General features: G+C 43.2%; 1 protein-coding gene across 8 annotated transcripts in view; it reads left to right on the top strand.

The window, feature by feature from the left end:
• Positions 1–15,174, top strand: part of ptk2ab (protein tyrosine kinase 2ab) — a 143,500-nt gene that overhangs the window by 52,651 nt on the left and 75,675 nt on the right. For all 8 annotated transcript variants that reach the window (XR_004206617.1, XM_031811737.1, XM_031811733.1 and 5 more), the window contains 3 exons: positions 6,326–6,405; positions 6,540–6,602; positions 9,681–9,735. Coding sequence is in view for 7 of the 8 variants with exons in the window: in XM_031811737.1 (XP_031667597.1) it covers positions 6,326–6,405; positions 6,540–6,602; positions 9,681–9,735 (198 nt within the window). In the remaining variant the exon portion in view is untranslated. The remainder of the gene's footprint in view (positions 1–6,325; positions 6,406–6,539; positions 6,603–9,680; positions 9,736–15,174) is intronic.

Here is a 15,174-nt window from a genome sequence, read left to right as displayed (position 1 = left end):
TTCAGATTGAGTTGGTACTGTCAGGTGTGGACAGAAACCATATTCAGATTGAGTTATGACTGTCCGGTGTGGACAGAAACCATATTCAGATTGAGTTATGACTGTCCGGTGTGGACAGAAACCATATTCAGATTGAGTTATGACTGTCCGGTGTGGACAGAAACCATATTCAGATTGAGTTATGACTGTCAGGTGTGGACAGAAACCATATTCAGATTGAGTTGGGACCGTCAGGTGTGGACAGAAACCATATTCAGATTGAGTTATGACTGTCAGGTGTGGACAGAAACCATATTCAGATTGAGTTGGGACTGTCAGGTGTGGACAGAAACCATATTCAGATTGAGTTGGGACTGTCAGGTGTGGACAGAAACCATATTCAGATTGAGTTATGACCGACAGGTCTGGACAGAAACCATATTCAGATTGAGTTGGGACTGTCAGGTGTGGACAGAAACCATATTCAGATTGAGTTATGACCGACAGGTGTGGACAGAAACCATATTCAGATTGAGTTGGGACCGTCAGGTGTGGACAGAAACCATATTCAGATTGAGTTATGACTGTCAGGTGTGGACAGAAACCATATTCAGATTGAGTTGGGACTGTCAGGTGTGGACAGAAACCATATTCAGATTGAGTTGGGACTGTCAGGTGTGGACAGAAACCATATTCAGATTGAGTTATGACCGACAGGTCTGGACAGAAACCATATTCAGATTGAGTTGGGACTGTCAGGTGTGGACAGAAACCATATTCAGATTGAGTTATGACCGACAGGTGTGGACAGAAACCATATTCAGATTGAGTTATGACCGACAGGTGTGGAGAGAAACCATATTCAGATTGAGTTATGACCGACAGGTGTGGACAGAAACCATATTCAGATTGAGTTATGACCGACAGGTGTGGACAGAAACCATATTCAGATTGAGTTATGACCGACAGGTCTGGACAGAAACCATATTCAGATTGAGTTATGACCGACAGGTCTGGACAGAAACCATATTCAGATTGAGTTATGACCGACGTGTGGACAGAAACCATATTCAGATTGAGTTATGACTGTCAGGTGTGGACAGAAACCATATTCAGATTGAGTTGGGACCGTCAGGTGTGGACAGAAACCATATTCAGATTGAGTTATGACTGTCAGGTGTGGACAGAAACCATATTCAGATTGAGTCGGGACTGTCAGGTGTGGACAGAAACCATATTCAGATTGAGTTGGGACTGTCAGGTGTGGACAGAAACCATATTCAGATTGAGTTATGACCGACAGGTGTGGACAGAAACCATATTCAGATTGAGTTATGACCGACAGGTGTGGACAGAAACCATATTCAGATTGAGTTATGACCGACATGTGTGGACAGAAACCATATTCAGATTGAGTTATGACCGACAGGTGTGGACAGAAACCATATTCAGATTGAGTTATGACCGACCGACAGGTGTGGACAGAAACCATATTCAGATTGAGTTATGACCGACAGGTGTGGACAGAAACCATATTCAGATTGAGTTATGACCGACCGACAGGTGTGGACAGAAACCATATTCAGATTGAGTTATGACCGACAGGTGTGGACAGAAACCATATTCAGATTGAGTTATGACCGACAGGTGTGGACAGAAACCATATTCAGATTGAGTTATGACCGACAGGTGTGGACAGAAACCATATTCAGATTGAGTTATGACCGACAGGTGTGGACAGAAACCATATTCAGATTGAGTTATGACCGACAGGTGTGGACAGAAACCATATTCAGTTTGAGTTATGACCGACAGGTCTGGACAGAAACCATATTCAGATTGAGTTATGACCGACAGGTGTGGACAGAAACCATATTCAGATTGAGTTATGACCGACAGGTGTGGACAGAAACCATATTCAGATTGAGTTATGACCGACAGGTGTGGACAGAAACCATATTCAGATTGAGTTATGACCGACAGGTGTGGACAGAAACCATATTCAGATTGAGTTATGACCGACAGGTCTGGACAGAAACCATATTCAGATTGAGTTATGACCGACAGGTCTGGACAGAAACCATATTCAGATTGAGTTATGACTGTCAGGTGTGGACAGAAACCATATTCAGATTGAGTTGGGACCGTCAGGTGTGGACAGAAACCATATTCAGATTGAGTTATGACTGTCAGGTGTGGACAGAAACCATATTCAGATTGAGTCGGGACTGTCAGGTGTGGACAGAAACCATATTCAGATTGAGTTGGGACTGTCAGGTGTGGACAGAAACCATATTCAGATTGAGTTATGACCGACAGGTCTGGACAGAAACCATATTCAGATTGAGTTGGGACTGTCAGGTCTGGACAGAAACCATATTCAGATTGAGTTATGACCGACAGGTGTGGACAGAAGCCATATTCAGATTGAGTTATGACCGACAGGTGTGGACAGAAACCATATTCAGATTGAGTTATGACCGACAGGTGTGGAGAGAAACCATATTCAGATTGAGTTATGACCGACAGGTGTGGACAGAAACCATATTCAGATTGAGTTATGACCGACAGGTGTGGACAGAAACCATATTCAGATTGAGTTATGACCGACAGGTCTGGACAGAAACCATATTCAGATTGAGTTATGACTGTCAGGTGTGGACAGAAACCATATTCAGATTGAGTTGGGACCGTCAGGTGTGGACAGAAACCATATTCAGATTGAGTTATGACTGTCAGGTGTGGACAGAAACCATATTCAGATTGAGTCGGGACTGTCAGGTGTGGACAGAAACCATATTCAGATTGAGTTGGGACTGTCAGGTGTGGACAGAAACCATATTCAGATTGAGTTATGACCGACAGGTCTGGACAGAAACCATATTCAGATTGAGTTGGGACTGTCAGGTGTGGACAGAAGCCATATTCAGATTGAGTTATGACCGACAGGTGTGGACAGAAACCATATTCAGATTGAGTTATGACCGACAGGTGTGGAGAGAAACCATATTCAGATTGAGTTATGACCGACAGGTGTGGACAGAAACCATATTCAGATTGAGTTATGACCGACAGGTGTGGACAGAAACCATATTCAGATTGAGTTATGACCGACCGACAGGTGTGGACAGAAACCATATTCAGATTGAGTTATGACCGACAGGTGTGGACAGAAACCATATTCAGATTGAGTTATGACCGACAGGTGTGGACAGAAACCATATTCAGATTGAGTTATGACCGACAGGTGTGGACAGAAACCATATTCAGATTGAGTTATGACCGACAGGTGTGGACAGAAACCATATTCAGATTGAGTTATGACCGACCGACAGGTGTGGACAGAAACCATATTCAGATTGAGTTATGACCGACAGGTGTGGACAGAAACCATATTCAGATTGAGTTATGACCGACCGACAGGTGTGGACAGAAACCATATTCAGATTGAGTTATGACCGACAGGTGTGGACAGAAACCATATTCAGATTGAGTTATGACCGACAGGTGTGGACAGAAACCATATTCAGATTGAGTTATGACCGACAGGTGTGGACAGAAACCATATTCAGATTGAGTTATGACCGACAGGTGTGGACAGAAACCATATTCAGATTGAGTTATGACCGACAGGTGTGGACAGAAACCATATTCAGATTGAGTTATGACCGACAGGTCTGGACAGAAACCATATTCAGATTGAGTTATGACCGACAGGTGTGGACAGAAACCATATTCAGATTGAGTTATGACCGACAGGTGTGGACAGAAACCATATTCAGATTGAGTTATGACCGACAGGTGTGGACAGAAACCATATTCAGATTGAGTTATGACCGACAGGTGTGGACAGAAACCATTCAGTGTTCTTCCCTCTCTGTTTATCAGAGAAATACACTGTTGTGTATTGTGATTTTTTTCACAACAGGTAGAGGACAATGTGTGACAACGTCAGCTGGCTATACTTCAAATGGCTGCAGGCTATATAAACTCTGTTAAATAGCTTCTGGTGACATTGAAACGGCCCTGCTGGGGTGGTACAGTGTGACTGAGAGTGTGTTATATAGCTGTCTGGGCTGCTGGCCAGAGGTTCTTAGAGAATAAACCCACCAGAAAGTCCAACAGCTGTAAGCTGTGTGTGGCTACAGTCTGGTAGCATCACCTACTGGGTGATACGAACGGCAGCCATTCCCTGCTGGGTGATACGAACGGCAGCCCTCACCTGCAGAGTGATACGAATGGCAGCCCTCACCTGCTGGGTGATACGAACGGCAGCCATCACCTGCTGGGTGATACGAACGGCAGCCCTCACCTGCTGGGTGATACGAACGGCAGCCATCACCTGCTGGGTGATACGAATGGCAGCCATCCCCTGCTGGGTGTTAGGAACGGCAGCCATCACCTGCTGAGTGATACGAACGGCAGCCATCACCTGCTGAGTGATACGAACGGCAGCCATCCCCTGCTGAGTGATACGAACGGCAGCCATTCCCTGCTGAGTGATACGAATAGCAGCCATCCCCTGCTGGGTGATACGAACGGCAGCCATCTCCTGCTGGGTGATACGAACGGCAGCCATTCCCTGCTGGGCGATACGAACGGCAGCCATTCCCTGCTGGGATATACGAACGGCAGCCATCACCTGCTGGGTGATACGAACGGCAGCCATCCCCTGCTGGGTGATACGAACGGCAGCCATCCCCTGCTGGGTGATACGAACGGCAGCGATTCAACATATAGAACCACCTAGAAATGAATAGACATTGATGGCTGATGTTCTGGTCAGAGGTGATAGGACGGCCACCTGCTGCTGTTAAATACAAGCTTTGGTGTTTTCTCTCTTAGAGATCTGAGGTAGCCTCAAGTCTCGTGGCTCATTAACGTCCATGTGAGCTGGACCCATCAGCTGCAGCTCAGTCAGACTAACGAATTAATAAATTAATCATATAATATATGCCATTTAGGATACTATTTTATCCAAAGCGACTAACGCATGGGTGGGCCAGGGAATCGAACCCGCTATCTTGGCATTGCTTTACCAGCTGAGCATCTGATGACAACCACAAGTAACTGAGGACCTCTTTCCATCTACCTGTTCCTGTCTTAAAATAGATTCACAATGCTCTCTACACTACCTGTCACTACTTTAGTAGTCCTCTTTGTCATGGAGAATGACTGTGATGATGTTTCTCAGTTCAAGAGTGAATACATGGAGAATGACTGTGATGATGTTTCTCAGGTCAAGAGTGACTACATGGAGAATGACTGTGATGATGTTTCTCAGTTCAAGAGTGACTACATGGAGAATGACTGTGAGGATGTTTCTCAGTTCAAGAGTGACTACATGTTGTCATGGAGAATGACTGTGATGATGTTTCTCAGGTCAAGCGTGAATACATGGAGAATGACTGTGATGATGTTTCTCAGTTCAAGAGTGAATACATGGAGAATGACTGTGATGATGTTTCTCAGGTCAAGCGTGAATACATGGAGAATGACTGTGATGATGTTTCTCAGTTCAAGAGTGACTACATGTTGTCATGGAGAATGACTGTGATGATGTTTCTCAGGTCAAGAGTGACTACATGGAGAATGACTGTGATGATGTTTCTCAGGTCAAGCGTGAATACATGGAGAATGACTGTGATGATGTTTCTCAGTTCAAGAGTAAATACATGGAGAATGACTGTGATGATGTTTCTCAGGTCAAGAGTGACTACATGTTGTCATGGAGAATGACTGTGATGATGTTTCTCAGGTCAAGAGTGACTACATGGAGAATGACTGTGATGATGTTTCTCAGTTCAAGAGTGACTACATGGAGAATGACTGTGAGGATGTTTCTCAGTTCAAGAGTGACTACAATTTGTCATGGAGAATGACTGTGATGATGTTTCTCAGGTCAAGCGTGAATACATGGAGAATGACTGTGATGATGTTTCTCAGGTCAAGAGTGACTACATGGAGAATGACTGTGATGATGTTTCTCAGTTCAAGAGTGAATACATGGAGAATGACTGTGATGATGTTTCTCAGGTCAAGCGTGAATACATGGAGAATGACTGTGATGATGTTTCTCAGTTCAAGAGTGACTACATGTTGTCATGGAGAATGACTGTGATGATGTTTCTCAGGTCAAGAGTGACTACATGTTGTCATGGAGAATGACTGTGATGATGTTTCTCAGTTCAAGAGTGACTACATGTTGTCATGGAGAATGACTGTGATGATGTTTCTCAGGTCAAGAGTGACTACATGTTGTCATGGAGAATGACTGTGATGATGTTTCTCAGTTCAAGAGTGACTACATGTTGTCATGGAGAATGACTGTGATAATGTTTCTCAGGTCAAGAGTGACTACATGTTGGAGGTAGCTGATCGAGTCGACCAAGACATTGCACTTAAATTGGGCTGCCTTGAAATCAGGTGAGTTCTATTTCAAATACTTGATATTTGATATCTTATAAACAGTGAATTCATGTACTCGTCCAATATTCCATAATTAGATATACATTTTGACATCTCACAAATTGTTTATTATCTTTTGTTTTCTGTTACAGGAGATTCTTTAGGGAAATGCGAGGAAATGCCCTGGATAAGAAATCAAATTATGAATTACTAGAGTAAGTGATTATTTTACTTAAAGACCCAGTGCAGTCAAAAACTAGATTTTACTTGTGTTTTATATATATTTCCACACTATGAGGTTGGAATAATACTGTGAAGTTGTGAAAATGATGATAATGCCCTTTTAGTGTAAGAGCTGTTTGAAAAGACTGCCTGCAATATCAGCCTGTTTTGGTGGGATGGAGTTTTGGCCTGCCTGGTGACATCACCAGGCGGTACATTAGTTAATAGACCAATAAGAAAGAGAGTTCCAAACCTCTCTGTCCATAACTGCTTGTTTTCAGGTTCCCCCTCCACACCCAGACCACTCCAAGACAGTCCTAGAAAAATTATTGCTTGAGAAATTGCTATTTGCTAAGAAGATATTTTTGTTTATTTTTGACAATTTTAGTTGAAAACAATTCCAGTACTTAATTGTTACATATAAACTATTTATATTGTGATGTAAAACATGTCTGCATTGGACTTTTAGAAATGATGTATTTCTGTACTAACAACATACACGTAATTATCTTAACACTATCTATGAACAGAGATCCTACAATTCACCTCTATGAGCCTGTGCTGTGCTGAGCCTTTCATCGTGTGTGTCCTCTCTCCTGGCTAGATGTATGTAGGCCAGTGTAAATTGACTGCCTTCCTCGTGAACCTCTCACTCGGGACACTTCGCAAATGGCACCCTATTCCCTATATCTCTGGTCAAAGGTAGTGTAGTATGTAGGGAATAGGATACAATTTGGGACGTAGTCTCTGTTGAAATGTGTCTGATCTATTTATAGTGTTAGAATAATTTATCTTCATTCTCATCACCTTCTACAGCGTCATTATAATGTCCCCACACCCCAGTGATGGCACTGTGATAGTGTGAACAGGACCCCCACTATTTTATAGCCCTTTCAATTCAATTCAAAGGGCTTTATTGGCATGTGAAACATATGTTTACATTGCCAAAGCCTTTCACACTCAGGGAAGGTGGCTGCCCGATAATGTCTGTCAGTTTAACCAAGGATGTGTCTAAAATCACACCCTATTCCCTTTATAGGGTCCTGGTGAAAAGTAATACCCTATTAGGGAATAGGGTGCGATGTGGGATGCAACCCAGGGTTCCTGCTGGGAAACAGCCATGTTAAACTCATTAAGGTCCTTTGGGCTCCCGAGTGGCGCAGCAGTCTAAGGCACTGCATCTCAGTGCTAGAGTTGTCACTACAGACACCCTGGTTCGATTCCAGGCTGTATCACATCCAACCATGATTGGGAGTCCTGTAGGGTGGAGCACAATTGACCCAGCGTCATCCGTGTTAGGGTTTGGCTGGGGTAGGCCGTCATTGTAAATAAGAATTTGTTTCTAACTGACTTTCCTAGTAAAATAAAGGTTAAATAAATCAAATAAAGTGGAACTGACAGCATTTTAGCAACATGACATCTTATTGGCCTCCCGGGTGGCGCAGTGGTTAAGGGCGCTGTACTGCAGCGCCAGCTGTGCCATCAGAGTCCCTGGGTTCGCGCCCAGGCTCTGTCGTAACCGGCCGTGACCGGGAGGTCCGTGGGGCGACGCACAATTGGCCTAGCGTCGTCTGGGTTCGGGAGGGTTTGGTCGGTAGGGATGTCCTTGTCTCATCGCGCACCAGCGACTCCTGTGGCGGGCCGGGCGCAGTGCACGCTAACCAAGGTTGCCAGGTGCACGGTGTACCCTCCGACACATTGTTGCGGCTGGCTTCCGGGTTGGATGTGCGCTGTTAAGAAGCAGTCTGACATCTCATGACATCTTATTAAAATCTCTTCATATACACCCCAAGGAAGAATAAAAAACGATATGAGGGGAAAAGTCAGTGCATCCCGAATGGAAGCAGCAAACAATGTACCAGGCCAGCTGTGATTTACAACCTCATAGCAATATTTTCTGAAATGTATTGGTGAATTATATTAATCTTGCATTGAACTGCATTAATCTACAATGCCTTAGTGTATGCCATGGAACGCTGAGTCAAGTAGAACCTATTTTTAAAACATCTTATGAAATTAATTTTGTAGTATGAACTGGGAATGTTGAGTGATATTATGATTGTCTGTTTGTTTCATATCTGCAAAGCAGTTAAAACGCTATCAGTTCCAATTTAACTGAGCAGCTTCACACTGTCACCACTGGTTACCACAGAATCCTGTCTCTGGCTTATTCACAACAAAAAAGATGCAATTTGAAGATTTGACCTATCAGCCACAGCGTGTAGGCTATGGCTACTGTACGTCCCAAGTGGCACACTGTTCCTTACATACTGTGCTACTTTTGTCTGACTATGTAAGGCACTATAGGGAATACCGTGCCATTGGGGACGCAGCCTATATCAGGAGCTAGTTTTATGTTCCTCATTGGAGCACGGTGGTGGTGGAGGAGAAAGGCCGTTGGTGACTTTATGTTCCTCATTGGAGCACGGTGGTGGTGGAGGTGAAAGGCCGTTGGTGACTTTATGTTCCTCATTGGAGCACGGTGGTGGAGGAGGAGGTGAAAGGCCGTTGGTGACTTTATGTTCCCAGAGCAAATGATTTGTTTGTTCTGGACATATTTGCGTTAGTATGTGTTTTCTGACTGTCTGTGTGTTGCAGAGCCAGAACAACACCACTCCACCACACGGGGATATTAGAAAGCCAAACTGCCTGGGTGAATGGTGATGTTATATATAGATAGGCCAGACTGTGTACTTGGCCGATACAGAGAGAGGCCGCTGGCTGGATCTTAACCAAATGATAGGGCTATAGAGGGGTGGGGAGTGTGTGGCGTTGACTACACAGTAGCTAGCTATGGAAATGGCCTTAGTCCTGTTGCCATCTGACAGGTGCTCTATCTGGAGCCAACTGAAAACAGAGTCGTTCTTTAAGAGGGAATTATGCTGTTTTAAAGACAATCTCTTTTTAAATAACTCTCCGTTTAAAAAAAAAAAATGTAGAAGTAGTGTTTTCACATGCCAGGCTTGATACAGAGTCAGTGACAATGAAAATGGCAGGTTTTGGTGAAATGAGCACACATTCTTATTGATCAATGCTGTAATGCAGTACTCTTTCTGCTCTGTCCTCTGCAGAAAAGATGTGGGTTTACGAAGATTCTTCCCCAAGAGTTTGCTGGACTCTGTGAAGGTAAGAAGACCTTCTTTGCTCTCTTTCCCCATCCTGGGGGTTCTAACATAGGCCTCTGCAAATAGGGAGATGCCATTGTTAAGATTGAAACAGTGTCATCACCTGGCTGGCTGGCTGCTCCTCATAGTCTTACCCCAGAGAATAGGTGTCCCAGTTTTGCACAAACCTCACAGTCCTGTTGGAAACCGTTCCGGTGGAATGGTCAGGCTCTCTCTTCATCCTTCATCCTCTCTGTTTCTGTGTCTGCCCTTACAGGGCTCCAGACTGTGACCATTTACTCACATTTTGCGACCCTTTGACTTAGCTGTACAAGTTAAATGTATTACTAGTCACACTGGTGCGATCTGCACATTCTACCTGGTCACCTCAATCAAAACGTATTTTGATTTTGTGCAAACAAAACCATGAATTTGTCAAACAGTAAAGTGCATTATCCTCATGACTCCTATAATAAAAGTGTTGTCCCTGCCACTGTGCCCGGCTGCTGGCATGAGCAAGCCTCTCACACTCTCTCTCCCCCCTTGTGCACTGCCAAAAATGCCTGCCTCTCCCTCCCACGGATGCTTGCTTCCAGCACACCAAACCCCAACCCCTGTCACTCAAGCAGGCAGCACAGTTCTTCCAAAGAGAGTGGAAATAAAAAGGCCTAGAAACTGCTTCTCCATTAGAAATCCCAGATCATCCTTGTAGGTGATGTCGTGGCGACATTATCTAGCTTAGCTCATGTGCAGAAACATGTCACCGGGTCTAATGGTCGTGTCGATCTTCGCATGTGCAGGTCATCAAATCAAAGGCAATTCTTAGATATACAGTTGTTTTTTATGAAAATGAAAACATATCAGTTTGTCAAATTAGGTTTTGCCTTTAGATTTTGAGAAAAGCCCAAACTGTGATGTTGGGCCTCTGGGTTTAGAAACTCTGTGTTTCCTCGCTGTTTACATTCTCTCAGCATGCAATCAATGCATGCACTCAACAGATGCTTCCAAAACAAGAAGGATACCTCTTTCCACGTTGCTTCTTGATATGAATCCATGTGTTTTCTGTTCTGTTCTTGCTCTCTGCAAAGCACTAGTCAGTTAGTCTTAGGAAGCTGGCATATGCCTAAATGAATGCTAATTGCTAACTAAAAGCCATTTAGCTCATGTACTGAGCTAGGGCAGAGCAAATAGGATCTCTAATACAGATTGCTACTAGCCAGCAGTGGTGGTGCTGTAAGTCAGGGTGTTGTTTGTCCAATGGTATGAATTAGAGAGCCTATATTCTTTATATCTTTGTCTAAATATAACATCATATATCAAATGTATGTCTGTTACAGTATGTTGGATGACTGTCATTCATATTCCATTCAACCAGCTCAATGTAACATTGCTAGGTTTAGGCAACTTACTACATGGGTTGTATCAACCTATCCTATGAATGAAGGTGGTCATTTCCTTTTATGACCTCAGGACATGTGTCGGTATTACCCTAATGACCATCAGGTCCTAATGGTCTGGTCCTCAGGGCTCTACTGTCCCTCCATCAGGTCCTAATCGCCTGGTACTCAGGGCTCTACTGTCCCTCCATCAGGTCCTAATGGCCTGGTACTCAGGGCTCTACTGTCCATCCATCAGGTCCTAATGGCCTGGTACTCAGGGCTCTATTATCCCTCCATCAGGTCCTAATGGCCTGGTACTCAGGGCTCTACTGTCCCCCCATCAGGTCCTAATGGCCTGGTACTCAGGGCTCTATTTCTCCCTCCATCAGGTCCTAATGGCCTGGTACTCAGGGCTCTATTATCCCTCCATCAGGTCCTAATGGCCTGGTACTCAGGGCTCTATTATCCCCCCATCAGGTCCTAATGGCCTGGTACTCAGGGCTCTATTATCCCTCCATCAGGTCCTAATGGCCTGGTACTCAGGGCTCTACTGTCCCCCCATCAGGTCCTAATGGCCTGGTACTCAGGGCTCTATTATCCCTCCATCAGGTCCTAATGGCCTGGTACTCAGGGCTCTATTATCCCTCCATCAGGTCCTAATGGCCTGGTACTCAGGGCTCTACTGTCCCTCTAACCACTCTGACATCAATGCAAATGCAATGGAAAAATCAAATCAAACACTGATCATCAAAACAGCCTCATGATCATCAATTTGAAGAAAGAAGTGCAAAAGCAGGTTGAAACTGAGTGTAAATCATCGTCGTTGTGGATGTTATTTCATAGCCTATTGCAACTAAATTTACATTTGGGATTTGTGATGATTAATTCAGAACACCCATATGCTTATTAGAGTTTATGCATATGCATAGATATTATTAATATGTACAATCTGAATCTGAGGTTTATGAGCCCAAACCTGAAAAAAAAACTGAATTAAAATGATGATTGTGCTGTTATACAATATATAGCCTACCACATATTACAAATGGCAGAAAAACATAAAACAAACTGATTTAAGATCTTTGGTATTAATGGACTCTTCTATACTCCAAAATGAAACACATTCGAGTAATGGCCTTTGAGTGTGGACTGTATCATCATGCATACTGTATGTACTGGTTATGTTATGCTACACTCCAACATTTCTATCCATGAGTCTGGTAGAGAACACATAAGCCTTAAGTGATGCTGTTGGTTCATTGATTGTGCAGGGCGGCTTACAACTAGTTTACGATTATAGTGCATTTTTGTATGATTTGGAATTTGTTTGAAGCACAGCTCTGCTATAAAACCCAAGTAGGTTTTCCTGCATCATTGAAAGACTGAACGTTGCGAGTGCACAGCCTCCATTCACTATTGGAGTGCATATGGATTACATGTTTTTTTTCCCCTGTTCCTGTTCCTGCCCTTTTGATAATGGGACATTCTAAATCTAAACTAATTTGACATCTCAGTAAAGACAAGTTTCAATTGAGAATCGTCTGCTGGGTGAAAATATGATGACTTGATGAGAGAACAGCCTAAAGAGCCTAAAGCACAGGCTTTATTTTTTTGACTTTCTCAGATCATCAATAGCCTATATTCGATACATGCAGCCAATATATGTTTTGATTTCTAAGACATTCTAAGGTTTGTACCATTCACAGCTAAAGTTGCCAAGTAACTCTAAATCTAATGAATAGGACCTGTTTCAAATGTTCACTTTTACACTCAACATAGCCACTTCATATGCACACTCACTCCAGAATGGGAAAAATATCCTTTCTATTTTATTCAGCTCAAGTCCAATTCTATTCTTCTAACTATTAAATCATATATACAATAATGGCATGGGACTTCTAAGTATATCTTGTCAGTTAAATGAACAAGCCTACAGCCTATGGCAGGGAGCATAGCCACATAACATACAGAAGAGCAACTCAGATTCTGTTCTTCTGGGATACTTTTTACTCAGATCATAATGTTTTTTTAGACCTGACTAAAATAAATAATGGATTTATTGTGATGGTGTATAATAAATTGATTTATTCGACTTTTTAAATTTGGATGTTCCGAAGGCACACATCAACTTGTTTATGTTAACTAACATCTTATAAGCGGCTTGAGTATCGCCCAGTATCCTCAAACGGCACTGGGAACCCAGTCAACTTCTCTGCGCCCCGGCGTAGGTGGGGGTTTAATGAACTGTCAACTACCGTGAGACCGGCAGCCTTTTGCATGACAATAACCGTCTGACAACATTTCATGACCGCCACAGCACTAGGCAAGACAAAATAGTGCCTTTGAACGGGGTATGATAATAGGTGTCCGGCGCATTGGTTTGTGTAAAGAACTGCAAAGCTGCTGGGTTTTTCACACTCAACAGTTTCCCGTGTGTATCAAGAATGGTCCACCACTCAAAGGACATCCAGAAGTTTTGATACATATACTGTATCTCTACCTGAATATACATGATCTACGTGATCATTGGTCTTCAGCAGTCATAAAGGTTTGCCTTATTTACTTTAAAAGAACTACTAAAATAGTGCTTTTGTCAGACAGCATAGGCAGCAGCTCTATACAGATGAGATGACTTGGAATGAAATAATAAAGTCATCAAATAAAACAAATGTAATATACACAACAACTGGAATATGTTATTAAAGTAAAGTACTGTGAATAAATGATGGTTAATAAGAGATCAGCAGTAATGAGCATCACTACCATCATGGGGTTTTTATTCATGGTTTTATTCTGTGTTACAGCATTCAACCCACATAATACATTTAATGTTAAAACATTTTTTTACCGTCATTCAAAAAAAAAATTATGAAACCGAACTGACCTCAAAAAGCACTAATCGCTCAGCACTATTTTGTTTCAACTTTATTTAACCAGGTAAGCATACAGTCAATAATACAGTAGAAACATAAGTCTATATACGATGTGAGCAAATGAGGTGAGATAAGGGAGGTAAAGGCAAAAAAAAAGGCCATGATGGAGAAGTAAATACAATATAGCAAGTAAAACACTGGAATGGTTGATTTGCAGTGGAAGAATGTTCCGAAGTAGAAATAATCAAATCAAATCAAATTGTATCAAATGTTATTTTTATAGCCCTTCTTACATCAGCTGATATCTCAAAGTGCTGTACAGAAACCCAGCCTAAAACCCCAAACAGCAAGCAATGCAGGTGTAGAAGCACGGGGTGCATAGGAGCAAAATAAATAAATACAGTAGGGGAAGAGGTAGTTGTTTGGGCAAAATTATAGATGGGCTATGTACAGGTGCTGTAATCTGTGAGCTGCTCTGACAGCTGGTGCTTAAAGCTAGTGAGGGAGATAAGTGTTTCCAGTTTCTGAGATTTTTGTAGTTCGTTCCAGTCATTGGCAGCAGAGAACTGGAAGGAGAGGCGGCCAAAGGAAGAATTGGTTTTGGGGGTGACCAGAGAGATATACCTGCTGGAGCACGTGCTACAGGTGGGTGCTGCTAAGGTGACCAGCGAGCTGAGATAAGGGGGGACTTTACCTAGCAGGGTCTTGTAGATGACATGGAGCCAGTGGGTTTGGCGACGAGTATAAAGCGAGGGCCAGCCAACGAGAGCGTACAGGTCGCAGTGGTGGTTAGTATACGGATGGCCCTGTGATAGACTGCATCCAATTTATTGAGTAGGGTATTGGAGGCTATTTTGTAAATGACATCGCCGAAGTCGCGGATCGGTAGGATGGTCAGTTTTACGAGGGTATGTTTGGCAGCATGAGTGAAGGATGCTTTGTTACGAAATAGGAAGCCAATTCTAGATTTAACTTTGGATTGGAGATGTTTGATGTCGCTAGTCCAGTCGTCAAGGCCCGGGGGGCTCCGCATCGGCAGTAAAACCGGTCCGGATAGGTGATTGTAGCCCAGGAGTGGCTGATGGAACTCTTTAGCTGGCTAGCTCCGGAATAATTTATGTTTGCTCCGAGACTGACATCGGATAGCAGCTAGCTAGCTGCAAGATCCAGGTGTAAATGTCCAGAGCTTGCGGTAGAAATCTGGGGATA

The sequence above is a fragment of the Oncorhynchus kisutch genome, unplaced genomic scaffold (assembly GCF_002021735.2).
Source record: "Oncorhynchus kisutch isolate 150728-3 unplaced genomic scaffold, Okis_V2 Okis02a-Okis13b_hom, whole genome shotgun sequence".
Lineage (NCBI taxonomy): Eukaryota > Metazoa > Chordata > Actinopteri > Salmoniformes > Salmonidae > Oncorhynchus > Oncorhynchus kisutch.
The sequence above is the reverse complement of the archived record's forward strand: the minus strand, read 5'-3'. Positions and strand labels throughout refer to the sequence as shown.